At 37.3% G+C, this 20876-nt stretch overlaps 1 protein-coding gene across 2 annotated transcripts in view; it reads right to left on the reverse strand.

Moving 5' to 3' along the window:
* Positions 1–20876, reverse strand: part of ZC3H13 (zinc finger CCCH-type containing 13) — a 93578-nt gene that overhangs the window by 11713 nt on the left and 60989 nt on the right. For both annotated transcript variants that reach the window (XM_029936724.1, XM_029936723.1), the window contains exons 11-17: positions 15081–15272; positions 10116–10665; positions 7001–7104; positions 5270–6439; positions 3988–4506; positions 1503–1652; positions 91–291 (exon numbers count right to left, since the gene is read on the reverse strand). In XM_029936724.1, the coding sequence (XP_029792584.1) occupies positions 91–291; positions 1503–1652; positions 3988–4506; positions 5270–6439; positions 7001–7104; positions 10116–10665; positions 15081–15272 (2886 nt within the window). The remainder of the gene's footprint in view (positions 1–90; positions 292–1502; positions 1653–3987; positions 4507–5269; positions 6440–7000; positions 7105–10115; positions 10666–15080; positions 15273–20876) is intronic.

The following is a 20876-nucleotide window of genomic DNA, read 5'->3' on the forward strand; positions in this document are numbered from 1 at the left end:
TATTTGGAGTGCTACATGAAAACAAAGCAGAACCCTTTTCAAAAGCATATTAAGCTGCAGCAGACATTACACAAACTAGAATGGAATTACCTCTGGGTTTTTCTAAAAGTCTCTGACATGTTTCTTTGACTTTGGCGAAGAGTTCAGAACCTGCTAACTTTTTAGAAATCCCAACTCTCAGCATAACAGCTCCAGGTGTGAATTTTAAAAGGGCAGCCCCAGGCTCCCGTGGTTCTTTTGGATGCTTTGGCATAAGACCAGACCAATCCACATCTATCACATCTAATGGATCTGTAAAAAGTTAAAAATGGGATTTTGTTTTTACACCAAGAAATAGCATTGTTATCTTTTTTGAGAAACAGAAACTGCAAAACATAGAAAGTATAAAAAGCAAGTGTTTAAAATGAAAAATAACAGTCTAAAGTGAAAGCTCTACTATAAAGACTTACATTTAGAATCTAAGGACCTTTACAATAAAGTCAGCAAAAGAAAACAGGCAAGCAAACAAAAACCAAAACACGTTCCTACAAATAACTGAGGCAGTGGCTATTGATACTGTAAACAAATAATCCATCCACTGAAAAGGAACAATGGAAAAAATTAACATTTTACTATTTAATGAAACATTTTACTATCTAAAATAGTAATATTCTTACTATTTAAAATAGTAATGTTCTATTTAGAAGTACCTAATGGCATGTAATAAAGAAGATAATCATACATACCTTTTATATTAGTAGAAAAATTGTGAAATACAGAACCAAATTAAGTCAAAATAAAATTTTAATATTTTACATACCCCGACAAAGCCAGGACCCTCAGTATAATAAAAATTGTAACGGGGCGCCTAGGTAGCACAGCTGGTTAAGCATCTGACTCTTGATTCTGGCCCAAGTCCTGATGTCACAGTGGTGAGATCAAGAAAATCAGACTAACTGGGATGATCTGCAGGAACATCAATGGGTGTCGCTGCATGTTGCTGTCACTAGAATAAGCTCTGGCAATGCGTGCAGTGCTAGGAGGGACCCACAGCACGGTGCGCAGTGCTGTGAGGGAAAGTAATTACTGAACTTACAGAAGTGATAGAGGTATATATTGCTTACCTAGACTTTCCACAATTACAAATTCTGAATGACTGTTTCAGAAGCTGGCTTGTGGCACCACACCCGTGAAGCCTTGTACCGTACAGCTATAGAACATTGCTAGGCAGTCAGTATTTGGTTAGATCCCAAATCACATAATATGAATTTCAACTTCTGGAATGGAAATACTAGAATTTTGCTATTTTAAATGGGACCCTGTCCAATTCATAGGCAATGTCGACTTAAAAAGTGTATAGAGCATACAGACTATAATTTTCGTTGTACTGGTCTTTCAGTCTGAAATAAAACAAAAGGGAAAATTCTAACTGCCTTTCATTAATTAGCATAGTATGAAAGGGAGCAAAAATACCTTAACACTATAAATAATTTTTATGTCCAACCACCGTTGTAAATGATTACCTGGCATCTTCTCCTCATCCTGTTGGTCTTCCCTCTTTTCAGCATCACCTGCTAGAATTTCATCTAGTTCATCATCACTGATTGGCTCGTACCCTTCTCCAGCACCAGATCCTAATGAATGTGCATCATCTAATTTGGACTCGTCATCTCCTGCTTTGGAAAGATTACTTTCATGTCAGAGCGCACCAGAGGGACATTTAAGTGAAACCACAGAAGCTGTGCACACTAAAATATTAGAAAAGTATTTTTTCCTTAGAAGACTATGTTCCTTAATTATTCAAAATACCTGAATTAAAATTTAAAGGCAAAAACAGTATAAAAAGCAATACCGAAAAGTTATAAGATTACAATTAAAATATGACAAAAGGTACCACTAACATTAATTTTGCTTATGTGTGTTGATTTTTTTATAACAAAACTTTAATAAAGCCAGACAAATTTACTAACTTCAAAAGGATACAGTAATTTCTTTACTTAAATAAACTCATTAATTTAAATCTTAGTTCATCGTATTTAGCTAATGATACTGAAGACCTCTACAGCAGTGAGGAAAAAATATAAAAGTGCCACTAATTCTCCCTCTACCTCCCAATTCGTCTTCCCTATCCCAACAAAATTTTACAGAGAATGTTGTAATACGTTTAAAAATACTTTGCTGGTACCACTAGCATATATTTTGTCTTACCAATCAACTACTTAGGTTAGCCTTTGTCACCTGGTGAGTTAGTTGTGAACTGAAAACTACCCTAAAACTAGAGAGTATATCTACCATTTCTAATCGCCAGTTATCCACACACTTTTACCGAGTTTACAACACTGTTAGCAAAATGCAACAGTAGGCTTTACAGGTATAAACTTGCAGCAAATAAAACATAATAAACTATGAGATGTTTCTGGTCATTCTATAATTTCCTATTCTATTGCATTCTATAATAATCTCCCTATACTTCCACCAATCCACTTCTAATGTAATCAAATTTAATGACTTCATTATTCAAATATACATCTAAACCTAAAAGCAGATAATAGGATTTGTATTTTTTTCAAGTTTATCCCACTCATTTTCCTACTTGAGGTGAATAAAATTTTTCATCTCACTCTAGGTAATTCACCCATAAATTTCTATGCTATGTTACGTGTGATCACAACCAGTGACTGATATATTTTAGGGATGAGGGGCACTGACTCCAATCACACGGGAGTCATTATGATTAGTTCAATTATATTCAATTATTCTCCAAGGTTATACCTCCATTAGTACTATGGCTCATGATTTGAGGCTATTTATACTCAAAATTGAGATGAAAACATAATGTGAAGAAACACTGAGATAGAAATGTGTTTGTCAGGTAGAAAAAATAGAACCGATAGCATATTGGAATATATCTAATTAGATAACCAAGAGATGGTAAAGATGTTTATAGTTTCAAACGAATACAACTTTTATTCTAGGCCCAATGTATATTACAACAAATAAAAAGAACAGTAAAATAATTGCTGTTTATATACAAGTAGAAGTTTCTTGAGGGCTTGTTATTAGAACAATGGTGTTATGCACTGGTACCAGAGCTGGAAAATCTCAAGGAGGCAGAAATTCTAAGACAATTTTCAGGGGAGCCATTACTATTGTTAAGGTAGCTTATATAATTCAGCGAAGAACAAGATGTGGGCATATATGCACAGGCAGCACATATTTTCATTCATCAATCATTTACTGCATCCTTGCTACAGTCCTGATGATAACGAAATGAAAAGCGTTGGTCCTTAACAAAGGAGTACAGTATAGTGGGGAGAAAAACCAAGGAAAAATAATTGTCATACAGTGGTGAGATGGTATAAAAGATATATAGACAAGGTGCTATGGCAACCTGAATAAGTACCGTTAGCAGAGAAGGCTTCACAGAGGAAATGATGCAGACGAGGAAATGAAGTCTGAGTAAGAGAAGATAAGAGGGCAAACATCTACCAGGCAATGGGAAGAGACAGTACAAAGGCGGCTGGAGTGCAGTGCATTCAGAGATGTCAGAGGCATGAGAGGGTCTGTACTAGACAGGCGGTAAAGAGAGAGGAGAGGCAGTGGAGAATGATGTTCCCCACAGCTGAGGCTGGCTCTGAGTGGGCCAAAGGGGAAATGCATTTTCAGGGAGTGTTTATTATTTTGTGTATTCGTTCTCAACTGCCCCGAAAAACAGGACCACTAAGAGTTACTTGAATCTGTCTCTGAATCAAGAAATATTTTCCATTTTTATGATTTTTTTTAATTTCTAAGAAAAGATGATAACTATTTTTTACTGCATCCAACTATCTTTTATTTCATTTGGGCTAATTTGAAGCAAATCTAGCATGAAGAGTACCAACCGGAGGATCACATTTTTGAAATATCATAAGGCTTTTCCTTATTCCTATCAGAATACCTTCACAAGAAAGTATTTCCTATGAAATCTGAAAAGAACTGGAGCAGAAAAAAAGACAACAAGGCACTTACCTTCCAAACTCTCAGTTCTCTCAGCTTTGTTTAGGTCTTCAAATCCCTGCACAGATCCTAGATCTTTATCCATTTTTTCTTTATCCAAAGCAAGAGAGTCTCGGGAAGTGCCTTCTAGGTCTCTTTCATGCTCACTCTCCAGTTTTGTTTCACTGCGTTTTACAGACTCTATTTGGGAACTCTCAAAAGTTCTGTCTCTGTCTCTGTCCCTGTCCCTTTCCATACAATCAGAAATGAGTCTCTCTCTTTCCCTGTCCAAATCTCTCCTTTTGTCTCGTTCTCTCTCTCGTTCCCGCAATCTATCTCGGTCCCTGTTCCGTGGCCAATCTTTATCGGCATCTCGGTCCCATTCTCTCTGTCTTGTGTCTCTCCTCTCTCTGTCCCGGTCTCTATCATGCTCATATCGATCACGTTCTTGAAGCCTATCTCTGCTATCAAACGACCCGGATCTTGAATGGACCTGTCGATCCGACTCAGGAGAACTTCTTCTTGAACTATGGCTCCTTGAATCCTGACGATCTAAAATAAATATACAAAGAGTTAACACTAGGTAAGAAATAAAATTCTTCACGGTTGTTACACTTATATCAAATCACTGTGCTATACACCTTAAACTAATGTAACACTGTATGTCAACTACACTTCAATGGAAGGAAAGGAAAGAAAAGAAAAAGAGGAGGAAGAGAGAAGGCAAAGAAAAAAATGCTTCATTTTGGGGTCCTTTAAAACTGACATTTGATGTTTCCATATCCCCAATTATTCAAGGAACTCATTTTAAGGAAAAATTGCTCTCAATTAAAGTGCTAATTAAAATATGTACAAGGCAAGGAAACATGTAATTTTCCATATAACCACAAAATATCCTCCAAGAAACATATACATAAAACGGATAAGCATTGACAGAACTGATCACTTCATGATCTGATCTCTTCTTACCCCTACCTTATTTTCTGTGGTCAAAAGAAAAAGAGCTTACTGCAGGAGGAGCAGGAAGATTAAAATTTTAGGCATCAGTAAGGGACTCGAATACATAAGCCCTTCCACCTAGATATCCTACTAACATCCTGATATGAAACTGATGGCAATCACTCAATGTTATCTCTATTATGATAATGTTAAAGTCATAAAAGGTAACATTTTGGTAACATGGTTAAGTTTTTATGTTCCTTAAAATTTAAGGCAGTACATAATGTAACCACTTTAGCATTAACTTTAAAATTCCAATTTGTATAAAATATATAGGACAGGAAGCACTGGCTAGGTTAGAATTCAATTTTATTACCTGAAGAAGTACTTCGACTGGGTTCTCCACGCTTTAACTGATCAATCCTAGATTTCCTCTCTCCTGTGATCTCCAGACTTTTTGTTTTCTCTCTATCTCTTGAGCCACCATGCAGTACTCTCTTTCGACCACTCTGGTCATCTCCACTCCGATGGGCAGAATCCGTGGATGGCGAGCGGAGACGACCAGATGTGTGGCTTCGATTACTGCGATTGCTCCCGAGGCTGCTGCTCCTCTTCTGATCCACCGGCTTGCGATGCGGTGCCTCCTCTATGGTTACATGAGGTGCCTCCACCTTCTCCACGCGTGTTCTATGGCACTTCCTGTGCGAGTCTTCACTGGCGCTATTGGTGGGAGTGGCAGAGGAGGAAATGCTGGTGGCAGAGGCAGAAGTGGCAAGAGTAGCCGGGGCGGAAGCGGCAGCCGAGGGAGGAGGAGGGGGAGGAAGGGAGGACGGAGAAGGAGTCCTTCCGGGAGTGACAGCCGTGGCAGCATGCTCTGGTTCCCCCACCTCTGCTCGGTCAGGCACATCCTCGTCAGACCAGTCACTGAAAGCCGTATCTTCTTTTTTCTGAGAATCCTCTAGATGGCCATTCTTACCATTGGTAATTGCAACCAGTTCCTCTTTGGCTGTTAGAGGGGGAGTCCGCGGGCCTCTCTTCTTCTTACTCTGCAGGACTGCTTCTTCATCAGAAATATCAGAATCGCCTTTGGATTTCTTACGTTTCTTTTCCATACTCTTCTTCTTCTGTCCTTTTTTCGGTGAAAATACTTGACCATCTTCAGACGCTGTCTCTGTATTACCCCTCTCTATCCCTACATCATCGTCTTTCTTTTTCTTAATAGGTTTCTTCTGAATTTTTGCTTTTTTCCTGTTCTCATCATGAACTCGATCAGATGTGTCTCGCTCGTCCGACAGGTGGTGTCCTATCATGTCCTGCACACGAGTTCTTGAACTCTCCAGGATTTCTGTCTGTTCTCTCTGTTTATCTACAGAAGAAACTTTCTCTTTGAGCTCCTGCTCTTCATAGCGCCTTGAACTCTCTTTTCTTTCCAGTTTACGATCTTCCTCTTTCCATCTACCCTGCCTGTCTTCCGGAAGGTGTGATGGACTGAGAGAACGAGACTCTTGAGGTCGTACAACCTGGCTCAAGAGTCTATGTTTTTCATCTACACAAAAAGATGAAAGCAATCACACTTTCACCAGGTAAACAAACGTTGCATGTTACACAGAAATAGTAATAACCCAACCTCTCTCTTTCATTTTAAAACTTTAAAAGTAGCAATAATTTCACTAAAAATATGGATTTACTACAAACAGTAGGAGATGACAGTGCCAGTACGATACAGTAACTGTATTCCTAATATGAACTTTAAACACACAAGAGATTCAGAGGCAGCAGAGCAAGAAATATTTTATTTATTTTAATTTTTAATGTTCATTTTTGAGAGAAAGAGCACGAGCAGGGAAGGGACAGAGAGAGAGGGAGACACAGAATCCGAAGCAGGATCCAGGCTCTGAGCTGTCAGCACCGAGCCCTACGCAGGGCTTGAACCCACAGACTGTGAGATTGTGACCTGAACAGAAGTCAGACACTTAGCCGACTGAGTCACCCAGGTGCCCCGAAAAATTTTAAATCTCATTTCATCAGTTCCTATTAATGCCAAAGAATGGTCTCATGGTTGCAAAGGAATGTGGGTACAGAAACACAGAAAACAGATTCTGCTTACTTTTATCATCTCCACTGTTGTAGGTGTCACTGTCGGGAGAATGTTCGCGCCGGCGCTTAGGTGACGGACGAGGGCTAGGACTCCCTTCATTTCTATAGCGCTTCCTAAATTGGACAAATATAATTTATAAACTTCCAGAGAATGAAAAAGAGATTTCTTTACTAGTTTTCAGTATTATTTCTTCATTATAAATAGAAAATATAATTGTAAGGAGAGCAATACTGCCAAAAGGTATTCAGCATCTCTAATCAAAGTCTCCACTTCACTTGTTAAGACATACAATTGTGACTTAAAACACATGGCAACAGGCCTTTCTTCATCAAATCATCAGACTTAATACTTGTAAGGTGGTAACATACAACAGAGGAATTAGCATATTCATAAATCCTCTACTAGAACAGTCATTATTTTTATATTTTATGATGAAAAAATACTCTGGAAAGCCCAAGGTGAACATTAGTATCTGCTTTGGAGTAAAAAAGATAGGAATTCATATTAGTTTTATCATAAGCCCAAGTGCCAGTTATGCTGTGAGTAAACTGTAAAAATTGGTTCCTGCCCTCATCTTAGAACTAAATCGCTTGCTTGGTGGCAAATTAATAAAATAATTAAGATGTTCACTATACGTCTTATTCTTTAAGTTAAACATTAAATGACTAGAGATTTCTATCTCTGGTACTCAAATTATTCTAATGCTGTCCTACATCATCATTAAATTGACCTTTTTCCCCCCAAGACCCCCCACATTGTTTAAAAATGGCATGGTCAAAAGTTGCAAAACATACTGTAGCACACACATTTCCCTCACAGCCCATTTACACAGATGTGTAATCAGGATTTGGGGGAAAAAAGAGATTACTGTGACAACTTGCAGGCTCAAGTTCATACAATTCCCTAGCTAAAGTACGACCATCATCAGGCCATCTATTCCACCAATCTTTGAGTCTGGGCTGTCCCACTGACTTGCTATGACAAGAGGATGAGGTGAAAGTGACAGAGTGATTTTTCCAGAAATTCAGGACTCAAGAGGCATTGTAGCTTCTGCTTTTGACCTCCTGGCATGTTTCTATCATTATATGGAGAGTTTAGACTATGGAGGATGAACGGTTATGTAAAGGAGAAATGAGATGTCCTAAACAACAGCCAGCACCAAATGCCAGACCTGAGAGTGAGGCCATCGGGGGTCATCCAGACCCAGATGAACTGCCAGACCGCCTGTGGAAACATGAGTGAACTTGCGTAAGAGCAGCAGAACTGCTCTGCTGAGCCCAGCCCAAAGTGCTAAGCCACAGAATGATGAGCAGGTAACTGGCTCTTGTTTTAAACTACCGACTTTTTTGTGGGGTTTGATACACAGCAAAGATAACTGGCATACCAAAATACAGTGAAATAAAATATACAAAAGAAGAACTTTAACTTCTAAGAAATATCTATAGAAATAACATTGAGTAAAATAAATAGTATGGCAATTCAGCAAACAAAATCTTCTCATAATAGGGGTACTATTAAAAAAAGTTCTGGATAAATTCAACTACTGAGAGGACAGTACAACTGATAAAAACATCAAGATGTTAATCTCATATAGCTATTGTTACAAAGCTATTTGACTCCTAAGTTTCTGGGGTCCTTGCAACACTTGGATTGCCCAGCCATGAAAAACCAGAAGAAGCTTTTGCTACTGTAAGCAGAAATCAGAAACACGGGAAAATAAAATTAGAGCATGGGACTGAAATAACAAAGATTTCACAAATTCAATCTCAGAGACTTTAAGGAGGTCAGAGAAGAGAAATATGTATTGTGTGCCTACATGTGTTAAAGGTAGTATCTGAATTTTATGTTAACATAAGATTATTTACCTATGGGGAAGGAGAAGCCGGAGGGTGTGAACTACAGAAAACCCTGGCTGCAGACTGAAGGGAAGCCAAGACCTAACAGAAGAAGTCTCCACGTCTGTGCTTTGTTCTTTGTCCATGATCATAAACTACAACAGCAATGATGAAAAACAGCCTAAAGGAGGGAGCTGTTTTCTTCATAATTCAAATGAGCTAGAAGCGGGAGCAATGGAATTGAACATATAAATTATTTCCAGTTTGTTTGAGCAAACTTAACCATACCTTTTATCCCAGTTGGTATTAAAAAAGAAAAGAGAGTTAACTCCAACAAGGTTGGTTTTATGTCCATGAAACCTCAAAACTGACCAAAGTCCAAAAGTCGCACGGCTACAGTAATTTAGCGGCCTTTGTCTATTCCTCAGCCAATGAGAGTCCCAGCCTCAGAGAGGGCTGTGCCGCTGACAGGCATACCCTCGGGCCATGGTAGCCATAATCTGGAGAAAACCTTTCTGAGACAAGAACTCACACAGAAGAAAACAGTGGAGAAATGGACAGACAGGATTCCTGCTGCACTGTTTTAAAGTCTGAATATAGTCACATCAGAACAAACTCTAACCATGAACTTCCCAGATACCTGAGCAATTCTTTTTTGGTTGGAAAAAAAGGGGGGGGGGGAGAAAGAGAAACTGTCCTCAGATACTTGAGATGAGTTAATGAGAACACATCTTTTGACCCCAATAATCTACTGTAACTCCATAGCTCAAGAGAGGACAAGTCCGTCTCTCATCCTCTTGTAGCCATGCAGTGGTTGCAGGACCTCCTTCAGTTTTCAGACACTGTGAATGCTTCTGTCACTGGGGGGTAGTGACTCCAGACTTGTAAGTCCATCAAACTCAATGAAGGATTATCAGGAGTGGCACAGGTACTATCTCTTGGTGACTGGTCAATCCATTAACTAGTTTTAAAGTGGCTTTGATGAGATACAGGTTCACTGATCTTACCACTTTTAGGCTGGAGTCCTGTTAAAAACAGCCTATAGAAGTTGAACAAGCCAATATACCATCAAAAATGGCACAGAAAACAAGAATAATTAATTATATCCATGTCTGAAATAGAATGAGAAACTTTTTCTTCCTAGACAATTCAAAAGACTTTAAACACCAAATATATATAATAAAGTTGAAATACAGGAAAATATAGAGAGGGGAAAAAAATGAAAATGGAATGTTTTGAACTCTACTGAAATGTTACTTTAAAAAAACCGGATCCATTGCCATTCTTACTTTGACTTTCTCTCATCGTGTCCATCTCTAGGATTCCGGTCTTCTCGGGCATCTTCCCGCTTTTCTCTGCGGTCATCTCGTCCTTTGTCTTTGTCTTCCCAATCCCTTTGACGCTCTCGTTCTTTCTCTCTTTCTCTTGCTCTCTCTCGTTCCCGATCTCGTTCTCTCTCCCTCTCCCGTTCTCGTTCTCTCTCTCTCTCCCGCTCTTCTCTTTCTCGCTCCCGCTCTTTTTCTCTGTCTCGCTCCCTCTCTCTCTCCCTCTCTCGATCATGGTCACGATCTCGCTCTCTTTCACGGTCCCTCTCCTTTTCTCTTTCTCTTTCTCTCTCCCGCTCCCTGGCACGCTCTCTTTCCAATTCTCTCTCCTTCTCTCTCTCCCGCTCCCTTTCCCGCTCGCGCTCTCGGTCTCGGTCTCGCTCCCTGTCTCTTTCTCTAGCCCTTTCATCTCTTCTATCCTCCCCTCTGTCTACTCTTCGTTCCTCTCTTCTTTCATCACGCTCAAGCTCGTCATTCCTTCCCTGATGTCGAATTGGTGAACTTGGTCTTTGATCTACAATGAAAATCAAGTTTTGTCAGTGATTAATTTGACAGATAACCTATTAGTTAAGACAGTCTGGCAAATCTTAAATTTTATCTGTGTATAGGGTCTCAGTGGCAACAAATCAGGTTATTATATTTAGTTTTAAGTTAATCATCCAAATAATCACCCCTAGATGTTGACGAATTTTTTCTTAGAGGTAAGTTTTATTTGCCCTCTAACTAATATGTTTTCTGCTCCCCATCAACCCCCCTCCCACCTCCCACTGATCCGCCTTTGATCTTTCTCTGCATGCTCCCTACCCTACCTCCAGCCCACTGCTCCAACCCCACTTTCTGCCATCTCTACCCTTCACCTCTGATCTTCTCTGTCCCCCCAGCAGGACCTGAGAACACTGGTGGCAAAGGATAGGGGCAGCAGGAGGTGTAGAACATAGGAGCTGAAGGAAAAAAAAAATTTCCCTCGTAAGTCACACCTCTAATTTCAGGCTAAAATATATACACATCAAAGTGCAGCTATTATGTGAGGAAAATATAGAACCAAACATTTGTCAATAATTGTTGCTGCAATATCAATTTATCATAAGTTAGAATATTAAGGGTAGTTATGCTTAGCAATTTTGAAGTAAATATAAAGTGTTTCGTATTAGTGATACATATTTATATATACTAGAAGTTTTATTTAATCATATAACTGATCACTCAGATGAAGAGCTGTTTTCTTAAAAATATTAACTGATAACCTTATCACATTATGTATATATGTAATTTTTTTCTAGTACATGAATCATATAAACATAGAGGAAATGAATACATGCTGCCATAATGCCCAGTTGAGCAGGAAATTAATCTGGGATCAAAAATGTGTAAGAAAATGGCATCAACTTTTCCAGAGAGCTAGCAATTTCTGAAAGTAATTTATTATGGTATGGTCTAGGCTACTGTGATGTTCCTATTTTCATATTATGTAGTAATGTTTATGGGTTAACCCTAAAGGTCATACTACAGTATGGTCAACAGGTTTTCAAGTAGAATATCTGATATCAACTTATTAACCAGAATAATTTTAGGATATTTCCAGGGAAAGGTTCAGTATAAGTAATTTGAATACCCTATCTTATCACAAACAAAAAACCCTTATGGATATTTGCTCTTAGAGGTTACAGATCAATACAGAAGTTCATAGAATTTTAAAGCTAAAACGAAACAAAACCTTCTCCAGCCCTTTCCTTCTTAAAAACACAGAAATTATGGTCCAGAAGTTGACTAGCCAAAGTCACAGAGATGGCAGATTTATTAGGACATCAGTAGAAGTCAGTTCTCTTAAACCCTTTTACAAAGCATTTGCTGAAACCAACTTAAAATAGTTCTATTGTGCATTTCTGATTCCCCAAATGCCACATATTTATGGTCTTAACACAGTCTGAATTCCTGGTTTAGGGGTCATAATGTTACAATTATTACAAAACAACTTGAAATTCAATACTGCAACTTAAGTTCAGACTTAAATTTCTGATTATAGCAATGTCAGGGAATAGACTATTTTATGCACTCTTCTCTGACAGATAAAATCTCTATTTTCCCCAACCAAAATGACAATGTCCCTTACTTCAAAGAAAATGGAAAGGATAAAAGAACACCACTTTAATGTATCTAAACTGTTTTTCCTATCTTTCCCCCAAAATGTGTTCAAAGATATGATTCCCTTCATATATTTCCTTATCTTAATGAATGACATACCCATTCATGAAAGACGGAATCTCTGAGTTTTCCAAGTCCCATCAACTTCACTCTCAAAATATTTCTTTATTCCATTTCCTCTCTCCATCCCTACAGTTAATATTATTAACACAAACTTTGATCATCTCTTAGGTGTCTATGTCATCAACAGTGTAACTGGCTGATTTCCTTGTCTACAAGTCCTTCCCCAGAATCGCTTATACTTTTTTCATGAAAACTCTATTTTTTCCAACTGCTTAAAAATGGTGGTCTTACAGGCAGTGAAAAGGCAACTGAATCAAACATTTTAGCCTGATATATTAAGCTATTTAGAACTGGGCCTATAGTCTCTCATCAATTGTTTCTACTAGCTTCTTTCCTTTCCTACCAATTATGGCATGCACCTCTACTCCAACATCAGAATTCATTACTGCTCCAAAAGCATGTTTCTTCTGGTCCTGCATGTTTGCACATACTATACCCTCTCCCTGCAAAGTGTTTCCTCCACTGTTCCTTCTAGCAAACTCTTTAGGAAGCTTTCTTGATTTCCTCACAACTCCATTTGCTCCTTTGTTGTCTCACAGAACTTCATATAGTGGTAGCACTCATCTCCCTTCAATTGCCTATTTGTGCGCTAATCAGCCCATGAAGAACAAAGGGAAGACTGAAATTACTGAGCACAGAACAAGGTGCCTGGGCACATCTCCACCCTCACCCTCTATCAGTCTCCCTGCTGCTCATCATACTCAAGTCACATCGGTCTTCTTTCAAACTGTAGAACGTATTAAAACTATTCTCCATCTTGGGGAATTGGCCTAATAACTTTTCCCTCTGCATGGAATGTTTTTACCCTCAACCTCTGCAATGCTACCTTCTCTTGCATTTATGCTTCCTCATAAATGTCATCTCAAACTTTTCATAAAGAGTCTATGTGAGGTAGGTCCTCTCTTATCCTTTATTTCTATCTAGGCCCCTTTTTTGTTTTCTTGAGTGCATTTAACAGTCATTTCTCTTTTAAAGGACAGGGGAGGTATCTTCCCTCTCTTAAGTTCTATAAGCATGAGAACTACTGTACTTGAAGAACCTAGCTGAAGTGCGTGAGCTCTCAATAAACACTGTAGAATATAGCAGTAACCTCAAAAATACAGTTCTATTTTAATCATACAACTGATATTTATTGAAGTAAAGTAAAACAGAAAGAAAATAGGACTTGCAATCAGAAGATACAAGTTTCAATTATAGCCCTGAAACTTACATCTCTGTAATAGTGGAAAATCACTATCCTTCTCTTAGCCCAAATCCCGTTATGAAACATGAATTCTCTTATCATATCTCCACTCACAGGAATATTATAAAGATAAAAGGATTTTAAGAATATTTTATATATATTCACTGACTTAATATTGTAAAAGATATTAAGTCAGGGAACACATATATAAAGCAACTATCAAAGTTCCTGGAAACTCAATATACGTATGGTTGAGAAATAAATGTAAGATTGAAACCAAATGCTACTACTGACTTCAGGAGTAGAGGAAAAAACCCTGAGCTCGAATATCAAACTGGGTCAGGGGCGGTGGGGAAGAGGAGGTATTAAAAAAGCATAGCATTATGAGGACATAGTGTTAAAGAGAGGTGAATCAGCATTAGAGAAGATATAATTTCAGATATCAACATACAGCATATAAATTCCAGCCTCATCTGTAACTGAGGAAACCCTACACATCTTTTAACCCAATGCATTAGGCTTACCCTAATAAACTGAACTCAACCAAATCTGATCTCATCTATATTCCCAAAGCACACAGTGTCTTAGTGACTTCGTTCTCTCATCACTGTCCATATCAACATACAATATTACCTTTGTGATTCAGCCCACTATGAAGCATCATTCAATTTCCTACCCTATCAAGTTTTGTACTATATTAATCTCAGCCTTATAGCAAACCTTACTTTAGTAACCAGCCAAAGTTAGTAAGACCTTCATAAGATCTTTAAACGCCCTAATATATATGGACAATAAAAGCTTGTTAAAGAAAGTACTTATAACCCTTCTTAAGTGACTTCTAGTAATCTTTTTCAAAAGTGATATAAGAGAGGAATCTAATAGAACAGAATCTAATACAGTAACCAAAAATTTTTAGCTTAAGATATACAAGAATATAAAATTAGCTAAAGCAAGCATTACAGATTCCCAAGAAGGAACATGCAAAAAATATTTCTTCAAACAACCCCCTGCCCTAACATCATCTTTTCCCCGTCTTGTTCTTTTGACAGGCCTTGCAAGACTCAGTTTATTATCACAGCTAATGAGTGAGTGGCCAGGATACTGAGGTCAGACAGTTTAAGTATCTCCTGAATCGGAAGTGCCTAGAATGGCACCCAAGCATCTATCTACATTCTTTAAAGGGTTACAAACTATTTGGTTAAGGCGAGCGACCTAAAGTAGGGCACTTCCGTTTTTGCAGCATGCAAGTACTTACGACACTTCAGTACCTGCTCTGTTGCCAAGCAGGTACTGGTGGCCAGCTATTTACATACTCTCAAAGTAAACAAAGAAGACTGTATGAGTAAATATAATAGTTTCAAATATGTCAACAAGCAAAAGTCTTAAGACATATATTAAAAAAGTAAAGTGATAACGGTTTTTAAAAAATGATTCTCCCAACCACTGTTGGCCATTATTTAACAATATGCCATTTGACAAACCTCTCTCTCTGTTGTCACGACGGTCTCTCTCTCCATGTCTTCTCTCAAAGGAAGAATCCCTTGCTTGATCTCTGTTGTCTCTTTCAGGATATCTGTCTCTTTCAGGATAGCTACTTCGAGTTTCCCAGCTGTCATGATAGTTGCTACTACTACTGTGACTATCAATTTGAGAACCTCTTGTGCCTCGACTTCCTAAACAAAGGATATTCACACAGATGTTTAAACACATACACTTTATTCAACATGTTTCATCAGTCACAATCTTTCTTCCCAAATAAAACATACAGGTTAAGGTGTGTTGGGGTTGTTGTTGCTTTTCTTTTTTGGTGTTTCAAACTATGATAATCATTGTTGAAAAGAATATTTAACGCTGGACCACAACACCCAAATGGTCTAATGACGGGTTTGGGTAAGCTAGGTCCCAGTTTTTACTATCTATTAAAAAAGTCATAATGAAATCATTAAGCAAGACAACTATTTCAATTAACCCAAACCCCACCTCCCCCAAACAAAAACTATTCATATCTAATTCACAGAAATACCATGAAAATAATGAAAAAGTAGATATATATTATTGCTCTGATTATAGTTTATAGCAAAAACAGTCCAATACAGAACCAAAGTACTCTGTTAACATTAAGTGGTGCCTGAAACTTTCCATTAAAAAAATGTGGGAAAAAAATGTTCGTAGTAGCTTTATTTGTAAAAGCGCAGATCTTGAAAGTACCCAAATGTCTTTTAATGTCTTTCAATGGTGAATGGTTAAACTATGGTATACCCAGACCATGGAATACTCCAAGGAACAAACTAATGATACATGGAACAACTTGGATGAACCTCAAGGTAACTGCACGGAGTGAAAAAGCCACTCTTAACAGGATACATTATAGCATGATTCCATTATTTGCGAAATAAGAATTATAAGATGGAAGACATATTAGTGGTTGTCAGGGGTCAGGGACAAAAGAGAGGAGTCGAGTGCGGCTATACAGGGGTAGTACAGGGAGTCCTATGATACACAGTTGAGTATCTTGACTGTGGTAATGGTAATGTAAGGCTACACAACCACTACTGAAAAAAAAGATGAAGGATCCACAAAAAAATTAAAAAATAGAACCACTGTATGATCCAGTAATCACACTGCTGGGAATATACCCAGGAATTGAAATCAGGATCCAGAAGAGACATCTGCACTCCCATGTTCACTACAGCATTACTCATAATAGTCAAAACATGGAAGCAATTGAAATGTCCCTTGACAAACAAATGGGTAAAAATAAAAATGTGGCATATACATATAACAGAATATTATTCAGCCCTAAAAAAAAAGAAATCCTGCCATATGAGATAACATAGATGAACCTGAAGGACATTACGCTGAGTGAGATAAATCACACACAGAACGACAAATACTACATGATACCACTTATATTTGGAATCTAAAATAGTCAAACTCTTAGTAGAATGGTAACTGACAAGGCTGGAGGTAGAAGGAAATATAAAGGTATTAGTCAAGGGTACAAAGTTTCAGCTGTATAAAATGAGTAAGTCCTAGAGATCTGCAGAATAGCATAGTGCCCACAGTTATAATATTGTATTGAAACTCAAAGATTTGGTAAGAGGGTAAATCTTATATGTTCTCATCACATACATACAAAGTAATAAATAGCCTGAGGAAACTTCTGCAGGTGACAGATATGTTTATGCCATAGATGGTAGTGATGGTCTCATGATTATATATTTATCTCCAAGCTCAAGTTGTGTACATTAAATATGAGCAGCTTTTTGTATGTCAATCATATCTCAACCAAGTGGTTTTTTAAAAAACACAGCTATACACACACACACACTATACATATTAGGCTATAAGCCCTCAAAAGAATTACAGACTAATTCTAAATACTGTTAACAATGTATTTTAATGATCAAAATACACGTATAGAAGGCTTTAACAAAGACCACAAAGAAGAAATTTTAAACATTTTTTTAAAGACTAGAGATGAATCCCATATAACATTTACGAATCAATAAGTTAAATGGACAGCTTGGATGCTGTTAAGAGATAATTAGTTAAAAAAAAAAAAAAAAAGATATGTCTGAGGATACAACCCAGGAAACAAAAGAGAGAGAAGGAGTTGAAACTTAATCAAAGATGATACAATAAGAAGATTCAACATATGTCTAAACTATGCTGCTTAGTCACATTTAAAATTACAGTATGGTTGAAAGGATGAAAAAAGATACTTATCAAATCCTAACCAAAAGAAATGTTAGTAAAATAACCTTCAAGACTGAAAGCACTACTAGGGATAAAGAAGGTCATCCTACAATGACAATGATAAAAGGGTCATTCTACAATGATAAAAGGAATAATGTGCCTTATGTGTACCTAACACTGAAGCCTTAAAATATTCAAAGCTAAAATTGATCACATTACACAAAATTGACAAATTCACAATGAGACAGCGGAAGATTCAACTCACTTCTTTGTAATGTTAGAAAAGGCAAACTAAAAAGAATTAAATGTAGATTTGAAAACATGGTTAACAAGCTTGATCTCAGAGATATCCTTTGCATCCAACAATTAAAAGCCCATGCAGAACATTTATAAAAATTTCTGAGCCATCGCTAAGTCTTAACTAATACAAATACCAAAGAGCTGACTTCAAAGTCTTTTCCAGCAACAATTAAAATTAGGGAAGGGGATTTATTTTAAAAAGTATGATCAAAAAATTTAAATCCTTTTTCTAGGTAACTCATGAGTCAAAGTAGTAATCATATTAAAATTTAGACATAGTGTTTAGAATGGTTATTAATACAATTACCACACATTTCATAACAAAGTAAAACCCAAGACTAGAAATTAATAGACCAAAAGAGATACAAAAGAATATTAACAAAAGAAGACTCAAAATAGCCAAATCTTTGGCAAGACTGAGCAAGAAAAATAAGGAAACATAATCATAATAGAGATTTTAAAAAAGAAATTTTAGAGCATCTTTGTATAAAAATTTTGAAAAACATTCATAGAAAAATATAACTTAACTATACTGTTTTAAGAAAAAACATATCTATACTATAGTAATTTAAATCTATAACTCTTATACGAAACTCAATTGGTAGTAAAAGCTCTAAGCATCAAAAAAAAAAAAAAAAGGAAACCAGGTTTAACAGACAAATGTTGTTAAACTGTCACAGAATACATAACCAAGCATATGTAAATTGTTCTAGAGGAAAAAAGCAGCAACACTTTCCAACACATTTTATATGTCTAGTATAACTCGGATTCTCAAACCAAACAAGAACATAAAAAATGAACTATGCAGTGGTATGCTAGAAGCAGTTCAGGCTGGCTTGAAAGAGCCAATTGTGCACATCTCTTGGGCTGTTAGCAGCTCAAAATCTGCTATTTTATACCGCTGTATAAAGTAGGGACTTTTTCTAGAGTTCATTGTTTAATATTTACCATCATGCCACTAATTATGTTATCTCAATTGAAAACACAGACGCGGGGTGCCTGGGTGGCTCAGTCGGTTAAGTGTCCGGCTTCAGCTCAGGTCAGATCTCACGGTTCGTGGGTTCGAGACCCGCGTCGGGCTCTGTGCTGACAGCTAGCTCAGAGCCTGGAGCCTGTTTCAGATTCTGTATCTCCCTCTCTCTCTGACCCTCCCCTGCTCCAGCTGTCTCTGTCTCTCAAAAATAAATAAAAAGCATTAAAAAAAAAAAACAACACAGATGCTTCATTCAACATTAATTTTGACAAACTTATTCTAAAACTTTTTAAAAATGGAAAAATTCCATTTATCTTAGAAATTCCAGGATAGGGGAACCTGAGTGGCTCATTTGGTTGTGTGACTCTTGATTTCAGCTCAGATCATGATCTCACAGTTCAGTTCGTGAGATCAAGATCCACGTCGGGCTGTGTCCTTATACCACGGAGTCTGCTTGGGATTCTCTCTCTCCCTAGCTCTCTGCCCCTCCCCCACACATGCTTGTGCTCTCTTTTGCTCTCTCTCAAAGTAAGTAAACATTTATTAAAAAAGTAATGCCAGGATACAAAAGTTGGGAATATTAGGAGACATCCTTAACACAATTAAAAAAAAAATCTAAAAACCCACAAACACCATGCTTAATGGTGAAATGCCAACAATAATACTTTAAAATCTGAAACAGAGCAAAGAAGCCCATTATACCATTCATATTCAATATTATATTGAAAAAGATGCTCAAGAGGTTACTGACAGTACAAAAGCAGAAAAGAAGAGCCAAGTCTGTCTGTTCCCAGACACAAATGTTTAAGAGAATCTAATTAAATCCACTATGAAAATAAGCAATATAACAATGTAAGGTTAATAATATATATATCAATTATCATTTCCATATACTAACAGTTTTAAAAATATTTTAAAAAAGATATTATTTAGTGACACACAGTTATTTACTGAAGCACTGTTCAAAACCAAAAAAGAGTGGAATACCTACACATCGATCAGTAGAGGATTTATAGTCGTCGTCCCTATCTGCAGCTCTGCTTTCTGCTATTTCAGGTAGCCATGGTCAACTGTGGTCCGGAAACAGATGATTCTCCTTCTGACATCGAGTCAGAAGGTCAACAGTAGCCTAAGGCTATCTCAGAGTGTCTACATTATTCATCTCACTTCGACTCATCACACAGGGATACATCACCACAAGGGTGAGTACAGTACAATAAGAAATTTCTGGAAAACCACATTCACATAACTTTCATTGTTGTATATTATTATCATTGTGTTATTATTGTTAGTCTTACTGTGCTTAATTTATAAATTAAACTTTATCACAGGTGTGTATGCACAGGAAAAAGACCCCATATATATATAGAACTCAGTATTTTTAAACCTTATTTGAAAGCATCCATGTGCGTGCACCTGCATGGAGAGGAAGGGGTGGGAGGGGGGAGACCCATAATCCCAAGCAGGCACCTGAAACATGCTCGGTGTCATTCATCATCAGGGAAATGCAAATCAAAACTACAATGAGATATAACCTACACCTGTCAGAATGGCTAAAATCAACAATACAAGAAACAACAGGTGTTGTTGAGGATGTAGAGAAAGGGGAACCCTCCTGCATTGTTGGTAGGAATACAAACTGGTCTAGCCACTGTGGAAAAGAGTATGGAGGCTCCTCAAAAGGTTAAAAATAGAACTACCCTACAATACAGCAATAGCACTACTAGGTATTTGCCCAAAGAATATATATATATTAAAAAAAACTACTGCAAAGGGATACATGCACCTCTATATGTACAGTAGCATTATTGAAAATATCCAAATTATGGAAATAGCCCTACATCCACTGACTGATGAATGGGTAAAGAAGATGTGGTATGTACAAATACAATGGTATATTACTCAGCCATAAAAAATGAAATCTTGCCATTTGCAACCTGGATAGAGTCCGAGAGTATTATGCTTAGTGAAGTAAATCAGAGAAAGACAAATTCCACTCATGTGGAATTTACAAATAAGTAAAGATTAAAAAAAAAAGAGAGAGGCAAAGCAAACTAAAGAGAACTGATAAGATTACCAGAGGAGACGTGGGTGAGGGGATGGGTTAAACAGGTGATGGGGATTAAGGAGTACACGTTGTGATGAGCACTGGGGCTGTATGAAGTGTTGAATCACTATATTGTACACTGTATATTAACTAACTGGAATGTAAATAAAAACTTATAAAAAGCTTTATAGTATATCCTACAATACACAATATGCACCAAAAAGAAAGGGTTAGTTATTTATCCAGTTGAGTAAAGTG

This window comes from Suricata suricatta, chromosome 4, assembly GCF_006229205.1.
Source record: "Suricata suricatta isolate VVHF042 chromosome 4, meerkat_22Aug2017_6uvM2_HiC, whole genome shotgun sequence".
NCBI lineage: Eukaryota > Metazoa > Chordata > Mammalia > Carnivora > Herpestidae > Suricata > Suricata suricatta.